We start from the raw sequence: 22,168 nt of genomic DNA, 5'->3' as shown, positions 1-22,168 counted from the left end.
TGTGGTTACAATGAGCCCTGGAGTCTGACTAGAAGTGCCAACCACAATAAAACTATCTATAATTCATTTATGTTATATCGTTTTCCTGATAAATTACATTTTTTACTCTCTACAAAAATATCGCATGGTTGAGTTTGGCGACATAAGCTGCAAGCATTTTCCGGAAGGAGGAGGAATCCTGATATATTCATTTAACTCTTCCTGTTATTCCGGCTAATTAAATAAACACTGAAGCAACACATATCGATACATACAGGGTTACATTAGCCGTAGAAAGCAGAGGCCACACAAGCAACATAACAGTACATGACCGTAGCTATTGGCTGATTGTAACAATCACAAACCACAGGTACATCGTGAAATGATAGGAACTTAAAAGGCTCACTGATATAACCAACCAAACAACAGATTAAATGCCAGTAACACAGAATCTCTTTCACAAAAACACAAACCTGACATGTTGCACAACAAAAAAAACCAATACAAAATAGCAGAAAGCCATCAGAGGTAAATCATTCTGAGGATCGTCTGTTTCATCCTCTCCACAATTTTAAAGACAATGGGTGATGACAATCATTTAAGATCAATAAGGAACGAGGATTCCTTGTCATCACTTAGCTTCTAGTGTAAAACTTTGGGGCATGTGGTGCTATTTCAGAAAGCTGAGAGTTTTATTAGGCCATCAACATGTCCGTTTAGCTAACGTCGAATGTAACATGGGGTTTATCCGGAGATCTGTCATTAATGTTATTTGGGTTATACTGTTAGATTAATGAGCAGATCTCCGGATGTAGTCCCCATTATAGCTCCATTTTTCTATATTACTCATGTCTGCCTTCCATTTGACAAAGTTTTCCAATCAACTTTACAGCGAATTTGTAATTTCAAACGAGTCCTTGGGTAGTTAATACACTACACAAACTTCCGTAAATTAGAGTTTCAGCATTCCTCTAAGCTACACTTATTTCTAACACCAGAAAAAATGTTTCCTCAAGCTCAACATGGGTCTCTATATTATTTGTTACATAATGTTAGGGGAAATCAAATTCTAGAAAACAGTACATATCATGGTCAACATTGGTCAGGTTGTAAAGATCTATTTTTTGTAAATATTGTAAATGTTGGTCATAGCTATAGTAAACACCAGTTTTTGTAAAATTCTGGTAATGTAAACACCAGTTTTTGTACATGTCTTTATTGTAAACACCAGTTTTTGTACATGTCTTTATTGTAAACACCAGTTTTTGTAGTCATGTCTTTATTGTATTACCTAGCTGTTCATGTGAATGTCTGCCATTGTAAACACCTGTTAGCGTAAACATCCAAACATCTAGCTGTTATTGTAAATTTCTGTCATTGTAAACACCTATTATATTTTAAATATCTGAATGTTATTGTAAACATTTGCTATAATAAACACCTGTTATTGTAAACATCTGTAATTGCAAATTTCTGTTATTGTAAACACCTGTTATATTTTAAATTCCTGAATGTTATTGTAAACATTTGTAATTATAAACACCTGTTAGTGTAAATATCTGTTATTGTTACACCTATTATTGTAAACATCTATACATCTGTAATTGTAAACATCTATTATATAATAAACACCTGTTAGAGTAAATATCTGTTATTGTAAACATAAGTTCCTAAAACATTTTCATATGAGATACCAATAATGGGATATCGCCTGTCAATTAAGACCACATGTGGAACTCTTTTAAAAAGGAAATACAGGACATAGCCTCTACATTATTTGCTGTACATAAAAAGTAACCGGTTAAATTGATTATATCACTCTACTTTAAACTTAAAACTAAAAACTAAAACACCCCTACTGAACTAAAACAATCAGCTGAGAGGTTGGTGCGAAAGCCATTTACCAAGCAAGGTGAAAGGTTTGCAGATTTTGTCACTGAACACATCTTCTGCCTTTGAAGATGATCTGTTGCTGTTTTGGAAGAACATAAATGATCAGAAATGTATATCATCAACAACAAGTCATTTGTAAATTAGTCAAATCCTATGCCATGAAATTTATATTCTTGTAAAATCTTTAAAATGAAATTTACACATTGTAGGTCACCATAGTCGGTATATTTTAAATCACTCAGTTTGTATTTGGTTTCATTGCCATCTAAATGACAGCAAAAGCTATAAAGCCCATGTTTTACAACATTTTTGAGTTATTGAGGTCTGTATGGATCAATATAATAAAATGGTTAAAGGATGGGGTTGATGGATAGATAGCAAGCTTCTGGTCCCTGAACAACGTCCATTTCCCTTGAACTTGCCTCAGAAAATAGACCTGGTCTCAAGAAACCAGAAACTTGATACATATCCCTCATACAACATTAATTCTAAGTAATAAGGTATTATCAATCCTATTTCTCTAGCACAATACATAAGGTAGCATACATGTACATCCTTAAGTCTTACCATCCAAGTCTGCCACCGTAGGGCAGCGCCATACATGCCCTGCTTTAGTCACAATATAAGAGAGTGTAGAACATAAAGCCTTCTTTTTAAGCTTGTCACAATAAGGTAGCATACATCCTTAAGTTCTGTCACAATAAGGTAGCATACATCCTTAAGTTCTGTCACAGTAAGGTAGCATACATCCTTACGTTCTGTCACAGTAAGGTAGCATACATCCTTAAGTTCTGTCACAATAAGGTAGCATACATCCTTACGTTCTGTCACAATAAGGTAGCATACATCCTTACGTTCTGTCACAGTAAGGTAGCATACATCCTTAAGTTCTGTCACAATAAGGTAGCATACATCCTTAAGTTCTGTCACAGTAAGGTAGCATACATCCTTACGTTCTGTCACAGTAAGGTAGCATACATCCTTAAGTTCTGTCACAATAAGGTAGCATACATCCTTACGTTCTGTCACAATAAGGTAGCATACATCCTTACGTTCTGTCACAGTAAGGTAGCATACATCCTTAAGTTCTGTCACAGTAAGGTAGCATACATCCTTACGTTCTGTCACAGTAAGGTAGCATACATCCTTACGTTCTGTCACAATAAGGTAGCATACATCCTTACGTTCTGTCACAGTAAGGTAGCATACATTCTTACGTTCTGTCAGAGTAAGGTAGCATACATCGTTAACTTCTGTCACAGTAAGGTAGCATACATCCTTACGTTCTGTCACAATAAGGTAGCATACATCCTTAAGTTCTGTCACAGTAAGGTAGCATACATCCTTAAGTTCTGTCACAATAAGGTAGCATACATCCTTAAGTTCTGTCACATTAAGGTAGCATACATCCTTACGTTCTGTCACAGTAAGGTAGCATACATCCTTAAGTTCTGTCACAGTAAGGTAGCATACATCCTTAAGTTCTGTCACAGTAAGGTAGCATACATCCTTAAGTTCTGTCACAACAAGGTAGCATACATCCTTACGTTCTGTCAAAATAAGGTAGCATACATCCTTAAGTTCTGTCACAGTAAGGTAGCATACATCCTTAAGTTCTGTCACAATAAGGTAGCATACATCCTTAAGTTCTGTCACAATAAGGTAGCATACATCCTTACGTTCTGTCACAATAAGGTAGCATACATCCTTAAGTTCTGTCAAAATAAGGTAGCATACATCCTTACGTTCTGTCACAGTAAGGTAGCATACATCGTTAACTTCTGTCACAGTAAGGTAGCATACATCCTTAACTTCTGTCACAATAAGGTAGCATACATCCTTAAGTTCTGTCACAATAAGGTAGCATACATCCTTAAGTTCTGTCATAGTAAGGAAGCATACATCCTTAAGTTCTGTCACAGTAAGGTAGCATACATCCTTAAGTTCTGTCACAGTAAGGTAGCATACATCATTAAGTTCTGTCATAGTAAGGTAGCATCATACATCCTTACGTTCTGTCAGAGTAAGGTAGCATACATCCTTACATTCTGTCATAGTAAAGTAGCATACATCCTTACGTTCTGTCACAGTAAGGTAGCATACATCCTTACATTCTGTCATAGTAAAGTAGCATACATCCTTACCTTCTGTCACAATAAGGTAGCATACATCCTTACGTTCTGTCACAATAAGGTAGCATACATCCTTAAGTTCTGTCACAGTAAGGTAGCATACATCCTTACGTTCTGTCACAGTAAGGTAGCATACATCCTTAAGTTCTGTCACAGTAAGGTAGCATACATCCTTACGTTCTGTCACAATAAGGTAGCATACATCTTTAACTTCTGTCACAGTAAGGTAGCATACATCGTTAACTTCTGTCAGAGTAAGGTAGCATACATCCTTACGTTCTGTCAGAGTAAGGTAGCATACATCCTTACATTCTGTCATAGTAAAGTAGCATACATCCTTACGTTCTGTCACAGTAAGGAAGCATACATCCTTACATTCTGTCATAGTAAAGTAGCATACATCCTTACGTTCTGTCACAGTAAGGTAGCATACATCCTTAAGTTCTGTCACAATAAGGTAGCCTACATCCTTACGTTCTGTCACAATAAGGTAGCATACATCCTTAAGTTCTGTCACAGTAAGGTAGCATACATCCTTACGTTCTGTCACAATAAGGTAGCATACATCCTTACGTTCTGTCACAGTAAGGTAGCATACATCCTTAAGTTCTGTCAGAGTAAGGTAGCATACATCTTTAACTTCTGTCACAGTAAGGTAGCATACATCCTTACGTTCTGTCACAATAAGGTAGCATACAACCTTAAGTTCTGTCACAATAAGGTAGCATACATCCTTAAGTTCTGTCACATTAAGGTAGCATACATCCTTACGTTCTGTCACAGTAAGGTAGCATACATCCTTAAGTTCTGTCACAGTAAGGTAGCATACATCATTAAGTTCTGTCATAGTAAGGTAGCATCATACATCCTTACGTTCTGTCAGAGTAAGGTAGCATACATCCTTACATTCTGTCATAGTAAAGTAGCATACATCCTTACGTTCTGTCACAGTAAGGTAGCATACATCCTTACATTCTGTCATAGTAAAGTAGCATACATCCTTACCTTCTGTCACAATAAGGTAGCATACATCCTTACGTTCTGTCACAATAAGGTAGCATACATCCTTAAGTTCTGTCACAGTAAGGTAGCATACATCCTTACGTTCTGTCACAGTAAGGTAGCATACATCGTTAACTTCTGTCACAGTAAGGTAGCATACATCCTTAAGTTCTGTCACAATAAGGTAGCATACATCCTTACGTTCTGTCACAATAAGGTAGCATACATCCTTACGTTCTGTCACAGTAAGGTAGCATACATCCTTAAGTTCTGTCACAATAAGGTAGCATACATCCTTAAGTTCTGTCACAGTAAGGTAGCATACATCCTTACGTTCTGTCACAGTAAGGTAGCATACATCCTTAAGTTCTGTCACAACAGTAAGGTAGCATACATCCTTACGTTCTGTCACAGTAAGGTAGCATACATCCTTACGTTCTGTCACAGTAAGGTAGCATACATCCTTACGTTCTGTCAGCATAGGTAGCATACATCCTTACGTTCTGTCACAGTAAGGTAGCATACATTCTTACGTTCTGTCAGAGTAAGGTAGCATACATCGTTACATTCTGTCACAGTAAGGTAGCATACATCCTTACGTTCTGTCACAATAAGGTAGCATACATCCTTAAGTTCTGTCACAGTAAGGTAGCATACATCCTTAAGTTCTGTCACAATAAGGTAGCATACATCCTTAAGTTCTGTCACATTAAGGTAGCATACATCCTTACGTTCTGTCACAGTAAGGTAGCATACATCCTTAAGTTCTGTCACAGTAAGGTAGCATACATCCTTAAGTTCTGTCACAGTAAGGTAGCATACATCCTTAAGTTCTGTCACAACAAGGTAGCATACATCCTTACGTTCTGTCAAAGTAAGGTAGCATACATCCTTAAGTTCTGTCACAGTAAGGTAGCATACATCCTTAAGTTCTGTCACAATAAGGTAGCATACATCCTTAAGTTCTGTCACAATAAGGTAGCATACATCCTTACGTTCTGTCACAATAAGGTAGCATACATCCTTAAGTTCTGTCAAAATAAGGTAGCATACATCCTTACGTTCTGTCACAGTAAGGTAGCATACATCGTTAACTTCTGTCACAGTAAGGTAGCATACATCCTTAACTTCTGTCACAATAAGGTAGCATACATCCTTAAGTTCTGTCACAATAAGGTAGCATACATCATTAAGTTCTGTCATAGTAAGGTAGCATACATCCTTAAGTTCTGTCACAGTAAGGTAGCATACATCCTTAAGTTCTGTCACAGTAAGGTAGCATACATCATTAAGTTCTGTCATAGTAAGGTAGCATCATACATCCTTACGTTCTGTCAGAGTAAGGTAGCATACATCCTTACATTCTGTCATAGTAAAGTAGCATACATCCTTACGTTCTGTCACAGTAAGGTAGCATACATCCTTACATTCTGTCATAGTAAAGTAGCATACATCCTTACCTTCTGTCACAATAAGGTAGCATACATCCTTACGTTCTGTCACAATAAGGTAGCATACATCCTTAAGTTCTGTCACAGTAAGGTAGCATACATCCTTACGTTCTGTCACAGTAAGGTAGCATACATCCTTAAGTTCTGTCACAGTAAGGTAGCATACATCCTTACGTTCTGTCACAATAAGGTAGCATACATCTTTAACTTCTGTCACAGTAAGGTAGCATACATCGTTAACTTCTGTCAGAGTAAGGTAGCATACATCCTTACGTTCTGTCAGAGTAAGGTAGCATACATCCTTACATTCTGTCATAGTAAAGTAGCATACATCCTTACGTTCTGTCACAGTAAGGAAGCATACATCCTTACATTCTGTCATAGTAAAGTAGCATACATCCTTACGTTCTGTCACAGTAAGGTAGCATACATCCTTAAGTTCTGTCACAATAAGGTAGCCTACATCCTTACGTTCTGTCACAATAAGGTAGCATACATCCTTAAGTTCTGTCACAGTAAGGTAGCATACATCCTTACGTTCTGTCACAATAAGGTAGCATACATCCTTACGTTCTGTCACAGTAAGGTAGCATACATTCTTACGTTCTGTCAGAGTAAGGTAGCATACATCTTTAACTTCTGTCACAGTAAGGTAGCATACATCCTTACATTCTGTCACAATAAGGTAGCACACATCCATAAGTTCTGTCACAGTAAGGTAGCATACATCCTTAAGTTCTGTCACAATAAGGTAGCATACATCCTTAAGTTCTGTCACATTAAGGTAGCATACATCCTTACGTTCTGTCACAGTAAGGTAGCATACATCCTTAAGTTCTGTCACAGTAAGGTAGCATACATCCTTAAGTTCTGTCACAGTAAGGTAGCATACATCCTTAAGTTCTGTCACAACAAGGTAGCATACATCCTTACGTTCTGTCAAAATAAGGTAGCATACATCCTTAAGTTCTGTCACAGTAAGGTAGCATATATATATACATCCTTAAGTTCTGTCACAATAAGGTAGCATACATCCTTAAGTTCTGTCACAATAAGGTAGCATACATCCTTACGTTCTGTCACAATAAGGTAGCATACATCCTTACGTTCTGTCAAAATAAGGTAGCATACATCCTTACGTTCTGTCACAGTAAGGTAGCATACATCGTTAACTTCTGTCACAATAAGGTAGCATACATCCTTACGTTCTGTCACAATAAGGTAGCATACATCCTTAAGTTCTGTCATAGTAAGGTAGCATACATCCTTAAGTTCTGTCACAGTAAGGTAGCATACATCCTTAAGTTCTGTCACAGTAAGGTAGCATACATCATTAAGTTCTGTCATAGTAAGGTAGCATCATACATCCTTACGTTCTGTCAGAGTAAGGTAGCATACATCCTTACATTCTGTCATAGTAAAGTAGCATACATCCTTACGTTCTGTCACAGTAAGGTAGCATACATCCTTACGTTCTGTCATAGTAAAGTAGCATACATCCTTACGTTCTGTCACAGTAAGGTAGCATACATCCTTACGTTCTGTCACAATAAGGTAGCATACATCCTTACGTTCTGTCACAATAAGGTAGCATACATCCTTAAGTTCTGTCACAGTAAGGTAGCATACATCCTTAAGTTCTGTCACAATAAGGTAGCATACATCCTTAAGTTCTGTCACAGTAAGGTAGCATACATCCTTACGTTCTGTCACAATAAGGTAGCATACATCGTTAACTTCTGTCACAGTAAGGTAGCATACATCGTTAACTTCTGTCACAGTAAGGTAGCATACATCGTTAACTTCTGTCAGAGTAAGGTAGCATACATCCTTACGTTCTGTCACAGTAAGGTAGCATACATCCTTACGTTCTGTCACAGTAAGGTAGCATACATCCTTAACTTCTGTCACAGTACACAAGCATTACCAATACTGGGTAAAGCACACAACCTTCAGTCACAGTTCTGTCGGGACAACCTTCAGTCACAGTTCTGTCAGGTCCATAAACATATACTTATATAAGCATGTCTAACTTTGAGAGACTTTGGGCTTAGCAACAATATCAGCTTAGCGTTGACAAAATATGACAGAAATGTTGTCTCATTTCTTGAGATCTGATTGATCATTTTTGACACGCCTGTATCATCACTCAAGGTTATTAATTAATGGATAAAGATATAGATATAATTACAGGAAATCACACAGCTTCATTCCCTCGACGACCAAACTCACTCATTAAAAGGATATGTTGCTCTCTATATGGACAATTAACCTTCAAACAATCAGATGATATGTCTTTAATCATTAAGCTTCATAGCAAAACCAAGTCGAGCCACAGTGGAACAAATCAATGATGGGAAGATTTCAGGATCAGTAAAATAGCCTTGGTTTCCAGTGTAAACAGCATTATAATGTACTAACTAAAGGAGAGGAGATATCTGGATCATATGCAATGTCAGTATTGACAGGGATCTGGATTAGACAGGGGACAGTTTTGACAGGTTTCACTGTGGATGTGCTGTGTTACATGTATAACCCTAGCTAGTAGCAACGAGTTCTATCAATCAGCATAGAAATGGCTGCTGAATGCTTTAATTGAAAAAAAAAATTAATTAACTAATTAAACAATAAGTCAGAAATGCTTTAAAATGTTTAAAATCAGTTTCTGAATGTTATTTTAATCCTTTGATTTAGTAATTAAATACGCCCAAACAAACATTACGAGAGAATTAAATTGCAGGTTCATTGTAGTCATAACAATAGTGTTAGTAAATGTATTATCAATGAAAGGAAACATTACAATGACATGTTAATTAAATCAATTTAAATATAGACACACACAATATAACATTGGATGTCTATAGGCAGACACATATTTACTGTAGGATTGGGTATGTCTCAGTTTGAACAGGTGTATCATATACACACATGGATATACACATTTAAAAGTATAACAAACCTGTCATAGAATTTGTAGATGGTATTGATTTTGAGCCAAAATTATTCCAACTTTGTAATGCGACACACTTCACTGATAAATATTTCATAAAGAAAAATTCAATATTAACTTTAGATATAGGTCTAGAGATAGAGTTTCTGTCATCCTGTCAAAGTCAGCAGCTAATACACCAGGTATATAGTTATACATCCATCACTAGTAAAATAGATAATATAAGTCTGACTGAAAGTTTCTGTATATGTTATATATCTATACACACAACAATCAATTACTATTTCTTTCACTTTCACTGTAATTACTACATGTCCTTGTACTTCATAAATATTTTTTTATAATAAAACCAGACCATTAAATTTACTAGAAGAACATGCCTTACCACCTGTATGTAACGTAAGTAACAGATCTAGACTGAATATTACTTTTTAAACCTGCTTATAAAGACCACCTGCATATTACTTTTTAAACCTGTTTATAAAGGCCACCTGATATTACTCTTTAAACCTGTTTATAAAGACCACCTGGTATTACTTTTTAAACTGTTAATAAAGACCACCTGATATTCCTTTTTAAACCTGTTTATAAAGACCACCTGCATATTACTTTTTAAACCTGTTTATAAAGACCACCTTATATTACTTTTTAAACCTGTTTATAAAGACCACCTGCATATTACTTTTTAAACCTGTTTATAAAGACCACCTGATATTACTTTTTAAACCTGTTTATAAAGACCACCTGCATATTACTTTTTAAACCTGTTTATAAAGACCACTTGGTATTACTTTTTAAACCTGTTGATAAAGACCACCTGATATTACTTTTTAAACCTTTTTCTAATGATCACCTCTATATAACAAAAACTTGTATATAAAGATCATGTATAAATTCCATAAATCTGTCTAAAATCCACTTGCATATTCACTAAACCTGTCTATAAAGATTACCTTTATACAGTACCTGTAACAGCATGTCTTGGTCACCCATAGAAAAACTTTTTATAAAGCCAACCTCTTTATAAAGGTCATCTATACAAAACTTTTTATAACTCTAACCTCTCTATAAAGGTGCACCTATACAAATCTTTTTATAGGCCAACCTCTTTATAAAGGTCACATGTAAAAAGCTTTTCATAAAGCTAACCTTTTTATAAAGGTCACCTAAACAAAACTTTTTATAAAGCGAACCTCTTTATAAAGGTCACCTTTATTTAAAGGCCACATGTTTACATTCCCATGTACATCAATATAATTCATTTTATAAAAAAAAAAAACTCTATATATAAAGACAACCTTCCTATACAGGCCATTTTTCTACTTCCTTTGAGGTTGCAAAGACAAGTTTTTAGAAAACGAAGTTCAAGATGACTAAAAGAAAGGACACTGTCATGTTGTCTGACATTGCTTTTTAACTGTTCAACAAATTTCTTCCAAGAAGAAACAATAAGCAGGATGGTAGATATAGGGTATAATGACATTATCTTGAAGACTTGAACCTTACCTTAAGTTAGAATTTTAGTTATAAACATCTGCAGGAATTATTTCTAAAAGTTTTATAATGTTTCAATATGACATTCTGCTCGGAAGTAACAATAAGATTTTCAACATGGTCGGCATTCCATCATATCTTGTTCGACATCACTTAGGAAAATCTGATATCATAAGATTTTCAAGATGGAGCAGCTCTTATATGGCAGCCATAATGAATGTGGCAAAGGTGGAAACTTCAGGTAATTAAAACCATTCATCTGTTGACTATAATATATCAATAAGGCCATACAGTGGTGTAATTTCTGTTTTTAACTTAAATACCTGTCAAACACTTTCTGTTGGTGGACAAAACAGATCTACTGCTGCTGATGAGTCTAACCAAATTATTGTATGTGAACTGAGTAATGACATGTGTGAGAAATCTATAATTATCAATCAGGCTGTAGTAAAACAGATCAATTATTTAGTATTTTTATGACTTCTATTTTCAGGTGAAAAATCAAATCATAAACATGTACAGCAATATTCCTTATTCTTATCAACAAAACCAGGTATCTCAATTCAATCACACAAAAATTATTCATGAAAATTACATACCTGATACCAATAAATCTTCAGGATAACACAAGATAAACTGTATACATGTATGTATCAGGAAGAAAAATCATTGACTTTGTCTTAATTAAAAGGTTTCAGACAGGACACAGAGAATGGGGAGGTACTATTGACGGATATCATGTTACAGTACTACCTTGTAGAGACAGAACTACAAACAGGTGCTTGTACGTTGTACATCTACCTGGTATACTGATTTTGGCAAAATATAATCATTGTTTGCAATAACCATGAAATAATCAAATAAATAAACCTGATTAGAGTCTATTATGATGCTGTCTCTGTCCCAAACTCACATACAGCAAATATTAAGGATGGTTAACATTAAATATATTGTTCAAAAAATCATGATGATAAAACTTGCTTCACAAACATATTCATGTAAGAACATTAAGGTAAATCTTTAAAGTGTTTTTATTTCTTTTAATAAATGTAATATCTTAACAATATTTATCTTTGTAGTACTTGCAGATATTATCTCTAAGCTTCATCACGTTATGACTGCCATGTCATACAGTGGATATAGATCTATATATGTATATATATGTCATATCTTTGTGTACAAACTCAGTTAATCACATCACCACAGATACAGATCAGAAAATAATTCTTTATCATAAAACAAGATTTTAAAGAATTAGTTCATATTTGTTTTATATGGAACTTTTAACAATATTCAGATGTTTACTGAACATAGAATGGAAATTCCTTTTTATTTCCTCTATTTCCTGTGAATCTATAGAGGTAAAGATCAACCCCTAATTTCTATCTATAGACACCAGAGTCACCCCTATAGACACCAGAGTCACCCCTATAGACACCAGATTCACCCATATAGACACCAGATTCACCCCTATAGACACCAGAGTCACCCCTATAGACACCAGAGTCACCCCTATAGACACCAGAGTCACCCCTATAGACACCAGAGTCACCCCTATAGACACCGGAGTCACCCCTATAGACACCAGATTCACCCCTATTTCAATGTGGATCTGTGTCACCCGCTATGTTTATAACTTAATTATTTGGACTGAAGATATATATAGAATTGTCATAAAAGACAATAAATAATTGATTTGTTTTATTACAGCTTGATTGATAATTACAGATTTCTCACACATGTGTCATTACTGTTATCACAGACAATAATTCCATTAGAATCATGAGCAGAATTATGAGTACCTAAGTGGTGCCATAGACGCCAAGATCACACCCTTTTCCAGAGGCTATGGTCACTCCTTATTTCTCTCTGGATCTATAAAGGCCAAAGTCACACCCTAGTTTTTATATATATATCTATATAGAGACCAGAATCACACCCTTTTTCCTGTGGATCTAGAGGCCAGAGTCACCAACTATTTCCTGTTGATCTAGAGGCCAGAGTCACCAACTATTTCCTGTTGATCTAGAGGCCAGAGTCACCAACTATTTCCTGTTGATCTAGAGGCCAGAGTCACCAACTATTTCCTGTTGATCTAGAGGCCAGTGTCACCATGCAACTATTTCCTGTTGATCTGGAGGCCAGGGTCACCCCAATTTTCCTATGTATCTAGAAGCCAGGGTCACCCCTATTTCCTGTTGATCTAGAGGCCAGAGTCAACTCCTATTTCCTGTTGATCTGGAGGCCAGGGTCACCCCAATTTTCCTATTGATCTAGAGGCCAGGGTCACCCCCATTTCCTGTTGATCTAGAGGCAAGAGTCACCCCACTAGTTTGGAGTCTCCCAATATTTTCTGTTGATCTGACCTAGTCTGGAGGAGAAGTGAGAAGTTATTACAGGTGGTTAAGTCTTGCCCCCCCCCCCCCCCCCCCCCCCCCCCCCCCCCCCCCCCCTACACTGCTCAATCAGTAATGAGCAACCTCACACTTAGCATGTGTATATATGTGTATGTGTGTAATGCATTTGCATGTCAACAATTCACTGATATTCAAATCTCTTTGTACAGTATCTGGTGCTTGGTATGTATGTTACATGTATAGGTAAAGGATATACACTCTGCCTATACCTAGCCCATCAAATACTGAGCACAAGTTCAAGGTAACACAGTATGATCACATAAACTTTTGTTAAATGCATAGAAAAAAAACTTTTCTAAACTTACCTTTGCTTGAAAGTGTATTCCATGTTGAAAAGCATCCTCGTTATGAAGAGGGATCCGAGTGTCATAACCATCCTCCGAAACAAGGTCATAATGTCGCTTGGATAGCATTTTTATCCCTTGTACAACTTTCCCATGCTATCAATCACAAGCTATGTTTGGTGGCAGGGATGATGGTGAATGGAGTCGGCCATTACTCCTATACACTAGTGCCTCTGACAAGTATCACATAAGCTGTGTGTATAGTGGTGATCACTGCTTCAGCTGCTACTAGGGTACAGTGGCTGGCCACACACTCTGATACCAGATCACACCCCTATGTGTGGGAGACAGGACACTCCACTAGTTACTCTCTCAGTACTTAAAACTCGGGTTGGTACTCCTTGTCAGGTTGGTACTCCTAGTCAGGTTGGTACTCCTTGTCAGGTTTGTACTCAAAACTCTTACGGCTGTTACCCACAACTCCTTCTTTAATGACACTGTACTCATAAGTTCAATACTCGAAACTTGTAAGGTTGGTACTCACTCTCCTAAAGATGGTATCTAATAACACTTCATATACTCATATGGCTGGTACTCCTAAATTTTGTATTTAATGATACTGTACTGATAAGGTTGTACTTATAATGGTTTAGGAGAATCAGGTATTACCAACATTGCTTTCTGATTAGATTAAGCTCTTCTTTTCCTTTTTTAACAGATATAAGGTATACTCCATAAATATGGTACTCCAGTGTAAAGTGTATTCCATACTCCATCACTTCAGTACTCCCTTACAGAGAGGATTGTGGTACTCCTATTCTTGTTCCCGGTGGATAAAATGGTACTCCACTTTATCCGCGATGCTCTGTTCCCTGTAGAAAGGATAGATACTGTATTAATGAACTTGATACTCCAAACACAGGTAGTTTACAATATACAACAGCTAGAATTCACTAATTAAGCTTACTCAAATTAGCACAAGACAGAGAAGTTATTATTGATTAATATTTTAGATTTTTCTATATAAGTTCTTACTTGTCATTAATACAACTAGCAGACTGATCTTGTGATGAAAGTAAAATAATCTCAATGATATCATAGCAGATTCTTATATAGTCATATGACGAACAAGGAATCCCTTTTTATAAATAACTGTTGATTCCTAACTGGTGCCAGTAGCCAATGTGCGAGATCGTGATGTTTTCTCCCTATATATGGTAGCCTTTAATGATTGTACAGGCAGAACCTTACAGTGGTGTCAGACCTGCCACTCACTGGTGTGTCCCTCACATCTCACTGGTGTTATAACCTCACATCTCACTGGTGTGGGCCTCACGTCTCACTGATCTCGGCCTCTCCACTCACTGATGTTAACCTCACCACTCACTGGTGTTAACCTCACCTCTCACTGGTGTTAGCCTCACCTCCCACTGGTGTTAACCTCACCACTCACTGGTATTAACCTCACCTCTCACTGGTGTTAACCTCACCTCTCACTGGTGGTAACCTCACCTCTCACTGGTGTTAACCTCTCCACTCACTGATATTAACCTCACCACTCACTGATGTTAACCTCTCCACTCACTGATATTAACCTCACCACTCACTGATGTTAACCTCTCCACTCACTGGTGTTAACCTCACCTTTCACTGGTGTTAACCTCACCTCTCACTGGTGTTAACCTCACCACTCACTGGTGTTAACCTCACCACTCACTGGTGTTAACCTCACCTCTCACTGGTGTTAACCTCACCACTCACTGGTGTTAACCTCACCTCTCACTGGTGTTAACCTCACCACTCACTGGTGTTAACCTCACCACTCACTGGTCTTAACCTAACTCACCACTCACTGGTGTTAACCTCACCACTCACTGGTGTTAACCTAACTCACCTCTCAATGGTGTTAACCTCACCTCTCACTGGTGTTAACCTCACCTCTCACTGATGTTAACCTCACCACTCACTGATGTTAACCTCACCACTCACTGGTGTTAACCTCACCTCTTAATGGTGTTAACCACACCACTCACCGGTGTTAACCTCACCACTCACTGGTGTTAACCTCACCTCTCACTGGTGTTATCCTCACCACTCACTGGTGTTAACCTCACCTCTCACTGGTGTTAACCTCACCACTCACTGGTCGTATATAACCTCACCACTCACTGATGGTAACCTCACCACTCACTGGTGCTAACTTCACCACTCACTGGTGTTAACCTCACCACTCACTGGTGTTAACCTCACCACTCACTGGTGTTAACCTCACCACTCACCGGTGTTAACCTCATCACTCACTGATGTTAACCTCACCACTCACTGATGTTAACCTCACCTCTCACTGGTGGTAACCTCACCACTCACTGATGTTACCCTCTTCAATCACTGGTGTTAACCTCACCACTCACTGGTATTAACCTCACCACTCACTGATGGTAATCTCACCACTCAATGGTCATAACCTTACCACTCACTGGCGTTAACCCCCCACTCACTGGTGTTAACATCACCACTCACTGGTGTTAAGCTAACTCACCACTCACTGGTATTATCTCACCACTCACTGTTGTTAACCTAACGACTCACTGGTGGAAACCTCACCAATCACTGCTGTTAACCTTACCACTCACTGGTGTGCCCTCACATCTCACTGGTGTGGGCCTCACATCTCACTGGTGTTAACCTCACCACTCACTGGTGTTAACCTCACCACTCACTGATGTTAACCTCACCACTCACTGGTGGTAACCTCACCACTCACTGATGTTACCCTCTTCAATCACTGGTGTTAACCTCACCACTCACTGGTATTAACCTCACCACTCACTGATGGTAATCTCACCACTCAATGGTCATAACCTTACCACTCACTGGCGTTAACCCCCCACTCACTGGTGTTAACATCACCACTCACTGGTGTTAAGCTAACTCACCACTCACTGGTATTATCTCACCACTCACTGTTGTTAACCTAACGACTCACTGGTGGAAACCTCACCAATCACTGCTGTTAACCTTACCACTCACTGGTGTGCCCTCACATCTCACTGGTGTGGGCCTCACATCTCACTGGTGTTAACCTCACCACTCACTGGTGTTAACCTCACCACTCACTGATGTTAACCTCACCACTCACTGGTGTTAACCTCACCACTAACTGGTGTTAACCTTACCACTAACTGGTGTTAACCTCACCACTCACTGGTGGTAACCTCACCACTCACTGGTGTTAACCTCACCACATACTGGTGGTATTGACCACACCACTCACTGGTGTTAACCTTACCACTAACTGGTGTTAACCTCACCACTCACTGGTGGTAACCTCACCACACACTGGTGGTAACCTCACCACTCACTTGTGTTAACCTCACCACACACTCGTGTTAACCTCACCACACACTGGTGTTAACCTCACCACACACTGGTGTTAACCTCACCACTCACTGGTGTTAACCTCACCACTCACTGGTGTTAACCTCACCACACACTCGTGTTAACCTCACCACTCACTGGTGTTAACCTCACCACTCACTGGTGTAGCCTATCCATTCAACTCCAACTCAAAAGTCCTAATTCTACGTTTTAAAAACTCATCTAAAATCCTTTTGGTTTGGTTGTCATTATATTGTGACAGATCAGTGGTTCTGGCCATCAAGTATCTCAGTGAATGCTGGTTTTGATTTCCTTCTGCCTTCCCTGTGTACTGTGTACAGACATGTGGACCATTACGATCCAACTTAACCAGGTGTAGCTGATCAATACTCATGAAAGATGATTTTTTTTTAGATACCAAAAATAAAAAAACTGTCTCTATAAGGTGTAGCTGCTCTGTCATTCTTTCCAGCTTTCTATAATTATACCCACACTTCCACTGCAGCAGACATGTCAGGATACTGTCAACAAATACGCCAATATCCCTAAAAGGTAATGTTATTATTCCATTTGACACATTGTATCTGGAATCTACGTCAGACTATTCTCCCATTGGATAACAAATGGCATCATCAAACAACTTGGAATAAAGGGAGTTTTGTCAATGTATAACTACACTGGCATTCAGGATCCTTCAAATGAGTCAGCGATCTATAAACAAAAGACCAGTTCCAACAGGTTAACATATATATGTAGCATACATAATTTAGGTTTTCAGTGCAGAAGTCTTTTAAAATTAGACAATAGTTTTACATGTACTTTAAATAAGACTACATGTGCGAATGATGCTTACATCAACTGAAAATGTATAGTCAGATGTTTGTCATGGATAATTGTAAAACAAACGAAAACATTTCTGTAGTATCAATGTTTAGTGTTGTTAGATATCTCTATTGTATCAATGTTTAGCATTGTTAGATATCTCTAACGTATCAATGTAAAGCGTTGTTAGATATCTTTGTAATATTAATGTTAAGTGTTGTTAGATATCTCTATATTATCAATGTTTAGTGTTGTTAGATATCTCTATAGTATCCATGTTTAGTGTTGTTAGATATCTCTATAGTATCAATGTTTAGTGTTGTTAGATATCTATATATTATCAATGTTTAGTGTTGTTAGATATCTCTATAGTATCACTGTTTAGTGTTGTTAGATATCTCTATAGTATCAATGTTTAGTGTTGTTAGATATCTCTATAGTATCAATGTTTAGTGTTGTTAGATATCTCTATAGTATCAATGTTTAGGGTTGTTAGATATCTCTATAGTATCAATGTTTAGTGTTGTTAGATATCTCTATAGTATCAATGTTCAGTGTTGTTTGATATCTCTGTAGTATCAATGTTCAGTGTTGTTAGATATCTCTATAGTATCAATGTTTAGTGTTGTTAGATATCTCTGTAGTATCAATGTTTAGTGTTGTTAGATATCTCTATTGTATCAATGTTTAGCATTGTTAGATATCTCTAACGTATCAATGTAAAGCGTTGTTAGATATCTTTGTAATATTAATGTTAAGTGTTGTTAGATATCTCTATAGTATCAATGTTCAGTGTTGTTTGATATCTCTGTAGTATCAATGTTCAGTGTTGTTAGATAGCTCTATAGTATCAATGTTTAGTGTTGTTAGATATCTCTATAGTATCAATGTTTAGTGTTGTTAGATAGCTCTATATTATCAATGTTTAGTGTTGTTAGATATCTCTATAGTATCAATATTCAGTGTTGTTAGATATCTCTGATGTATCAATGTTCAGTGTTGTTAGATATCTCTATAGTATCAATGTTTAGTGTTGTTAGATATCTCTATAGTATCAATGTTTAGTGTTGTTAGATATCTCTATAGTATCAATGTTTAGTGTTGTTAGATATCTCTATAGTATCCATGTTTAGTGTTGTTAGATATCTCTATAGTATCAATGTTCAGTGTTGTTAGTTATCTCTGATGTATCAATGTTCAGTGTTGTTAGATATCTCTATAGTATCAATGTTTAGTATTGTTAGATATCTCTATAGTATCAATGTTTAGTGTTGTTAGATATCTCTATAGTATCAATGTTTAGTGTTGTTAGATATCTCTATAGTATCAATGTTTAGTGTTGTTTGATATCTCTATAGTATCAATGTTTAGTGTTGTTAGATATCTATAGTATCAATGTTTAGGGTTGTTAGATATCTATAGTATCAATGTTTAGTGTTGTTAGATATCTATAGTATCAATGTTTAGTGTTGTTAGATATCTCTATTGTATCAATGTTTAGGGTTGTTAGATATCTATAGTATCAATGTTTAGTGTTGTTAGATATCTCTATAGTATCAATGTTTAGTGTTGTTAGATATCTCTATAGTATCAATGTTTAGTGTTGTTAGATATCTCTATAGTATCAATGTTTAGTGTTGTTAGATATCTCTATAGTATCAATGTTCAGTGTTGTTAGATAGCTCTATATTATCAATGTTTAGTGTTGTTAGATATCTCTATAGTATCCATGTTTAGTGTTGTTAGATATCTCTATAGTATCAATGTTCAGTGTTGTTAGATATCTCTGATGTATCAATGTTCAGTGTTGTTAGATATCTCTATAGTATCAATGTTTAGTGTTGTTAGATATCTCTGATGTATCAATGTTTAGTGTTGTAAGATATCTCTGTAGTATCAATGTTTAGTGTTGTTAGATATCTCTGTAGTATCAATGTTTAGTATTGTTAGATATCTCTATAGTATCAATGTTTAGTGTTGTTAGATATCTCTATAGTATCATTGTTTAGTGTTGCTAGATATCTCTATAGTATCAATGTTTAGTATTGTTAGATATCTCTATAGTATCAATGTTTAGTGTTGTTAGATATCTCTATAGTATCAATGTTTAGTGTTGTTAGATATCTCTATAGTATCAATGTTTAGTGTTGTTAGATATCTCTATTGTATCAATGTTTAGGGTTGTTAGATATCTATAGTATCAATGTTTAGTGTTGTTAGATATCTCTATAGTATCCATGTTTAGTGTTGTTAGATATCTCTATAGTATCAATGTTTAGTGTTGTTAGATATCTATAGTATCAATGTTTAGGGTTGTTAGATATCTATAGTATCAATGTTTAGTGTTGTTAGATATCTATAGTATCAATGTTTAGTGTTGTTAGATATCTCTATTGTATCAATGTTTAGGGTTGTTAGATATCTATAGTATCAATGTTTAGTGTTGTTAGATATCTCTATAGTATCAATGTTTAGTGTTGTTAGATATCTCTATAGTATCAATGTTTAGTGTTGTTAGATATCTCTATAGTATCAATGTTTAGTGTTGTTAGATATCTATATAGTATCAATGTTTAGTGTTGTTAGATATCTCTATAGTATCAATGTTTAGTGTTGTTAGATATCTCTGTAGTATCAATGTTTAGTGTTGTTAGATATCTCTATAGTATCAATGTTTAGGGTTGTTAGATATCTCTATAGTATCAATGTTTAGTGTTGTTAGATATCTCTATAGTATCAATGTTTAGGGTTGTTAGATATCTATAGTATCAATGTTTAGTGTTGTTAGATATCTATAGTATCAATGTTTAGTGTTGTTAGATATCTCTATTGTATCAATGTTTAGGGTTGTTAGATATCTATAGTATCAATGTTTAGTGTTGTTAGATATCTCTATAGTATCAATGTTTAGTGTTGTTAGATATCTCTATAGTATCAATGTTTAGTGTTGTTAGATATCTCTATAGTATCAATGTTTAGTGTTGTTAGATATCTATATAGTATCAATGTTTAGTGTTGTTAGATATCTCTATAGTATCAATGTTTAGTGTTGTTAGATATCTCTATAGTATCAATGTTCAGTGTTGTTACATATCTCTCACCAAGTACCTGTGTGTCTCTCAATGAGAACACTCTGGTACTCTATATGCTGCTGGGCAGCTTGTTGCTTGGGTTTGGTGAGATACTAATATTTGTTATAGACATGCAGAGGACACCTCATCTTGCTTTGGGGAATTAGCTTTGTTTAGATGCCTCTGATGCCTGATTGTCCATTTCTTTAGTCGGTATTGAAGTCTCTGATAAAAACAAGCACTGACGATCTTTCTGGTTCCATGATTATTAAGTTTTATTTCTGTGTCCAAAAGTTCCGAATTAGTAAATTATAATAATCCAAATTGTCCTAACATTCACACACTCTCATGTCCATAATTCCAATCCTTGTTCCTAGCTCTTGCTCCTGTTCTCTAACTCTCTCTATATCCTAACACACTGTTTTATATAATTGACATAAACAGTAATTGAAGAACAGAATCTCATTGGCTAGTTACCTAATTGAAATATACTTGGGTGGATCTAATAATAAAATGGGCGGAGCTACCACCTGGCTATCCTAAAGATAACATATGGTATGAGTACAATAACCTGTAAGGCCAGCTTGGACTCACTGCTATTTACCTTCTACACCTGTCATTAATTAACCCTATTGAGCAATTATATAAGTCACCTGTAGATTACCTGTGACAGGTTTACAGAGTCAATTAAAGACTTAATTCAATTGAGACATACCTTACTTACTATGACACTTCTTAAACATCAAAGGAAACCTAAGCCAAATATTTCCTGTTTTGTAGGGTTCTATACAAGTTATTTCCAAAATTCTAAAATCAACATTTTTACTTGTGAAATATCTCTATAGTATCAATGTTTAGTGTTGTTAGATATCTCTATAGTATCAATGTTCAGTGTTGTTAGATATCTCTATTGTATCAATGTTCAGTGTTGTTAGATATCTCTACAGTATCAATGTTTAGTGTTGTTAGATATCTCTATAGTATCAATGTTCAGTGTTGTTAGATATCTCTGTTATATCAATGTTTAGTGTTGTTAGATATCTCGATAGTATCAATGTTTAGTGTTGTGAAATATCTCTATAGTATCAATGTTCAGTGTTGTTAGATATCTCTATAGTATCAATATTCAGTGTTGTTAGATATCTCTATAGTATCAATGTTCAGTGTTGTTAGATATCTCTATAGTATCAATGTTCAGTGTTGTTAGATATCTCTGTTATATCAATGTTTAGTGTTGTTAGATATCTCGATAGTATCAATGTTTAGTGTTGTGAAATATCTCTATAGTATCAATG

The 22,168-nt window shown here is 36.1% G+C and overlaps 1 protein-coding gene across 1 annotated transcript in view; it reads right to left on the bottom strand.

Annotated features, from left to right (window-relative positions):
* The window catches only part of LOC117342297 (carboxyl-terminal PDZ ligand of neuronal nitric oxide synthase protein-like), a 121,951-nt gene extending 107,482 nt beyond the window's left edge, over positions 1-14,469 (bottom strand). Inside the window, exon 1 of the mRNA XM_033904398.1 lies at positions 13,624-14,469. Coding sequence (XP_033760289.1) covers positions 13,624-13,731 — 108 coding nt within the window. The 5' untranslated portion in view covers positions 13,732-14,469. The remainder of the gene's footprint in view (positions 1-13,623) is intronic.
* Between the last annotated feature and the right edge of the window lie 7,699 nt (positions 14,470-22,168).

The sequence above is a fragment of the Pecten maximus genome, chromosome 2 (assembly GCF_902652985.1).
Source record: "Pecten maximus chromosome 2, xPecMax1.1, whole genome shotgun sequence".
Classification (NCBI taxonomy): domain Eukaryota; kingdom Metazoa; phylum Mollusca; class Bivalvia; order Pectinida; family Pectinidae; genus Pecten; species Pecten maximus.
This window is presented reverse-complemented; position numbering and strand designations above follow the sequence as displayed.